Source organism: Garra rufa, chromosome 23 (assembly GCF_049309525.1).
Source record: "Garra rufa chromosome 23, GarRuf1.0, whole genome shotgun sequence".
In the NCBI taxonomy this organism is placed as follows: Eukaryota; Metazoa; Chordata; class Actinopteri; order Cypriniformes; family Cyprinidae; genus Garra; species Garra rufa.
Genome location: NC_133383.1, coordinates 7,548,381 through 7,553,380, shown reverse-complemented (window position 1 = coordinate 7,553,380; position 5,000 = coordinate 7,548,381). Strand labels below are relative to the sequence as shown.

The following is a 5,000-nucleotide window of genomic DNA, read 5'->3' as shown; positions in this document are numbered from 1 at the left end:
ATCTATCTATCTATCTATCTATCTATCTATCTATCGTTCTATCTATCGTTCTATCTATCGTTCTATCTATCGTTCTATCATTCTATCTATCGTTCTATCTATCGTTCTATCATTCTATCTATCGTTCTATCGTTCTGTCACTCTGTTGTTCTATCCGTCTATCTATAGTTCTGTCTATTGTTCTGTCTATCTATCTCTCTATTGTTCTTTTGTTCTATTGTTTTTTTCTGTCATATCATACCATGTCTTGTTCTATCTATTGTTCTATCATTCTGTCACTCTGTTCGTTCTATCATTCTATCTAACATTCTGTCACTATCATTCTATTGGTTTTTTTTGTCTGTTGGTCTAATTATCTCTCTATCGTTCTATCATTCTATCTGTCATTCTATCTATCGTTTTGTCTATCATTCTGTCACACTATCATTCTTTCTGTCTGTTGTTCTATTTATTTATTTTTCTATCGTTCTTTCTCTGTTCTATCTATCATTCTGTCACTCTATTGTTCTATCATTCTAACATTCTGTCACTCTATCATTCTATCGTTCTTTTTGTCTGTTGGTCTATCTATCTAATCATTGTTCTATCATTCTGTCGTTGTTGAAAATAACCCAGACGTACTTATACACAGGTTTTATTTTATCCTTCACTTCTGAAGTTTTCAGGTCATTCACTCTCTGATATGCGTGTGTTAATAAAGGTGTTTATGAAGCGTGGTGTCCTGAGGTCTTTAGATCAGCAGAGAGATCAGTTGTTGAGTGGCTGGCTGGTGCAGCTTCAAGCGTCCTGTCTGGGTCATCTGGGCCGCCAGAAATACCGCCGCATGAAGGTGAGTCTCTTTTGTCCTCTGCTGGAGCAGACGACATTTATAGATCTGCGGATACAGGCTCAGAGATGACTCTCTGTAGTGATGTCCCTCTTTGTAGTGATCAATGTTCAGTAAGGGGAAGTAAAATGAACAATCAAACAAAGTTATGACATCTCAGCTGCAGTAATCCCTGAGTAACTTCAGCGGAAAATTCAATTCTTGGAATGGTGTAATATATGGCTTTTAATGGACTTTTGTAATAGTGCTACAGTCATATATGGTTATGTCAGTGTGGGTGTGATGCAGCATCTAATGTAAGTGCTGATCTGGGATCAGGTTCAGCAGATGGCAGTGAGCTGTATTCAGAGAAATGTGCGAGTCCTCACCGCAGCGGCATGCTGGAGCTGGTGGAAGCTGCTGTGTAGAGTGCGCCCCCTGCTGGACGTCAACATGGATGACCATAGGCTCAGATCCAAAGAGGTACTGACCCATTCGTTTGTGTTTATCTGTCTGTCTGTCTGTCTGTCTGTCTGTCTGTCTGTCTATCTATAATTTGTCTATCTGTCTGTCTACTGTCTATCTGTCTGTCCATTTATCTATTTGTCTGTCTGTCTGTCTGTCTGTCTGTCTGTCTGTCTGTCTGTCTGTCTGTCTGTCTGTCTGTCCATTTATCTATTTGTCTGTCTGTCTGTCTGTCTGTCTGTCTACTGTCTATCTGTCTGTCCATTTATCTATTTGTCTGTCTGTCTGTCTGTCTGTCTGTCTGTCTGTCCATTATCTATTTGTCTGTCTGTCTGTCTGTCCATTATCTATTTGTCTGTCTGTCTGTCTGTCCATTTATCTATTTGTCTGTCTGTCTGTCTATCTGTCTTTCTATCTATCATTTGTTTGTCTGTCTGTCTATCTGTTCATCTGTCTGTCTTTCTGTCCATCGTCTTTCTATCTATCGTATATCTATCTGTTGGTCTTTATATGTATTGTCTCTCTATCTATCTATCTTTGTGTCTATCTTACTGTCTGTCTGTCGACTGTCAGTCTTTCTATGTATTGTCTGTCTTTCTATCTACCTGTCATCTATCTGTCTATCTGTCTGTCTATCATATGTTTGTCTGTCTTTCTATCGTCTGTCTGTCTTTCTGTCTGTGTATCATCTGTCTGTCTGTCTGTCTGTCTGTCTATCTATCTATTGTCTATATATCTATTGCATTATCTATCAGACACTTGTCTGTCTGTCTAGATTGTAATGTTGTTTATCAGATTCATTTCGCTCCATTATAATCGTATCACATTCTGTTGTTCAGGATGAGATCACTGCTCTTAGGAGACGTCTGGAAAAGTCAGAGAAAGAACGAAATGAGCTGCGTCAGACCACAGACAACCTGGAGACCAAGGTACGTGTTTGTGCCGTGCCCCCTGAGCCACATATGAAATGATACTGTCAGATCAAAAATCCCTAAATCAAATTTTCTAGCAGTCGGTGTTCACAGTGATGGATGGAGTCTGGTTATGAATTCTCATCAGTGAAAGCATATTAACACAAACTCGCTTGTGATCGGCTCATGAAGCGCTAATCTCTGTCATATGACTGCTGCTGATGAATGAACAGCTCTTCTGCTGAGACATTGACAGATTATGGTGTGTGTGTGTGTGTGTATGTGTGTGCAGGTTACGGCTGTTGTATCTGAATTAAGTGATGAGCGGTTCAGAGGGGAGGCCATGAGTCAAGCTCTAGACACTGAGCGCACTGAGAGACTGCGACTCGCCAAAGAGAACAAGGAACTGCAGGTACAGCCCACATCTGATGCAGCATTCATTCTTCAGCTCAATCTCATGTTCACAATAAAACATTCGTTTGAATGTCAACTAAGGAAAGCAATTATCTTTGTCATATTATCCTTTTATCTGTTAAGGGTGATTTCCGATGACAGTGCTGCTCAGTGCATTTGCTGGCTTTATTTCATGACGCATGACGGCCATATTGGCAGCTTTGTGTAAACAATGCTTTTGATGTAAACAATGCCACTGAACTGAAAGAAACTTGCATATTTTGCTGATTATTGCTGCTGAAAATAGTCAATTATTGTAATGTTTTGGGCTGTATTAATCAGTCAGACCAGGAGAAGCATTTGAAATACTATAGACTGCCAAAAGTTATAACAAATCAAGGAGAATGCAAAAAACTGTCTGGAGGAATAAAAAGCATTTGTGGTTGGCCAAACTGAACCAGGATTTCCAGGGCAAGAATCTTGACAACACTGACAAAACTAAATATTATTATTAAATACTACTATTATTTATATAAAAAGTGATCTGATATACAGCATTAATTATAACGTGATGAGATTTAGCCCTCAAACAAAAATATTTGCTCTGGAACAAAAAATTGATTAATGAGACCAAAGACTGCCTGTTAGATTTACCCCAAATGAATTATATCTCACGTTTAACCACTATAGAGACATCAGAGCCAGCAGTAAATTAAAATCTACTTGTGTACAAAGTTATTTTTGACACTCCATATAAATAATGAGTCAAGAATGAGATAAATCATTGAAAATTGTGGCTGATATAACTACTGATTAATTTATTACACTAGAAATGTAAGGTCAGGTAGAGTGCAATTCATTGTGGGATACATTATAGCTAATTTAATAGATAATGCGCGTATCCCATGCATGTAGAAAATTATTGTGCACATTGTACATACTATCCCTAGTGAAAAAGAAATATACTAAAATGTGTTTAAAATACATTTATTTCATGCTTTACATGCTTAATAAAATACCCTTTAGTTGTACTTTTAGTTTATACTAAAGCTAAATTGGAACAACTAATTTTGTACTTAATGCATTTTAATTGTGTGGAAGTAGTGCTAAAGTCCAACAGAGATATACTTATGTATATTTAATTGTGCTAAAGTGGAACTACTGCAAGTATACTTTAAGTACACTTTAAATAATATCAGTCTTTAAATGCAAAATGTTTAAAGATCATACAAACCTCATCGACAGTGACATTAAAACGTATATTAGACTTAATATTAATAAATGTGCATTGTGCACAAGTAGTACTCCAAATAAAGTTTAATTACAGTTTTTATATCAGTAAGTCTTGAGTGATTTGTCAGTAAATATGTTAATAGTCTCAAACTATACTTAGTATAAAATAAATGCATTTTGAATCTATTACTTTTGTGCTGTGTCTCAGAGTCGTATGGAGCAGAGTAAAGTGACTTTGGAGGCCCTCGAGAGGCAGTTAGAGGAAGAAAAACAGAAAGTGAAGAATAAAGAAGCTCTCAGCGGAGTGGCGACAGGTAAGACAGGCTTCGGCAAAGATGCAATCAAACATCCTGGTAAAAGAAAGATAATGACTCTTTGCGTGGGTGTGTGTGAATCCTGCATGTGCACGCAGAAAGTGAGCTGCAGCTGCAGCTGGAATGTGCGCAGACGGAGGTGGAGTTCCTGCGCAGGCGTCTGCGGCAGTCGGAGGAAAGACTTGAGAATGAGAAAGAGGCTCGTCAGCTGCTGGATACAAAGGTATTAATATTAATTATTACTTTAATTGTGAAATCAAAGAGACACCTTATGGAATTCGTCAAAGTTGCTTGCACCAAATTGACTACAACCAATTAAAAAATGTTTTTTGGTAATTGAAATAAAGTTAAAATACAGTAGTCAATATTTGAAGTGGATAAAAAAAAGTTCATCCAAGTTGTCCTAAGACAAGAACCTCTGTATATTAAATTAAGTATATTAGATATACTTAATTTACTATTATGTTGTTATTATGTTGTTAGTTTACGTTGAAGAACTAAAATTACTGAAGCTGTAAAAAATAAAGCTAAATAAAAAAAATATATAAATAAATAATAATTAAAAAAATGACAAAAGCACAATAAAATTACTAAAATGTAAAGTAAGATTAAAATTCAAACTGAAAATACAAAAATAAAAGCTAATTAAAATTATTATCAATATAGTATAATTTAAATATTCCTAAAATAACACTAAAGTCAGATTTTCAAGTCTTCACAAAAGAAATAATAATACAAAAATAAATAAAAAATATAATTAATACATTTTTACCATTATTGTCAGAGACAAAGATACAGCTAGTTTAACATGTTGTCACGGAATATAAGGTACAATTTCACAATGGGTTTATTGTTTATTGACATTGATTTCAAAAGAAT

At 35.8% G+C, this 5,000-nt stretch overlaps 1 protein-coding gene across 1 annotated transcript in view; it reads left to right on the top strand.

The window, feature by feature from the left end:
* LOC141299866 (unconventional myosin-XVIIIb-like) overlaps positions 1-5,000 on the top strand; it is a 78,840-nt gene that overhangs the window by 35,750 nt on the left and 38,090 nt on the right. Inside the window, exons 23-29 of the mRNA XM_073830232.1 lie at positions 701-829; positions 1,145-1,288; positions 2,110-2,199; positions 2,474-2,593; positions 4,016-4,121; positions 4,220-4,344; positions 4,605-4,609. Coding sequence (XP_073686333.1) covers positions 701-829; positions 1,145-1,288; positions 2,110-2,199; positions 2,474-2,593; positions 4,016-4,121; positions 4,220-4,344; positions 4,605-4,609 — 719 coding nt within the window. The remainder of the gene's footprint in view (positions 1-700; positions 830-1,144; positions 1,289-2,109; positions 2,200-2,473; positions 2,594-4,015; positions 4,122-4,219; positions 4,345-4,604; positions 4,610-5,000) is intronic.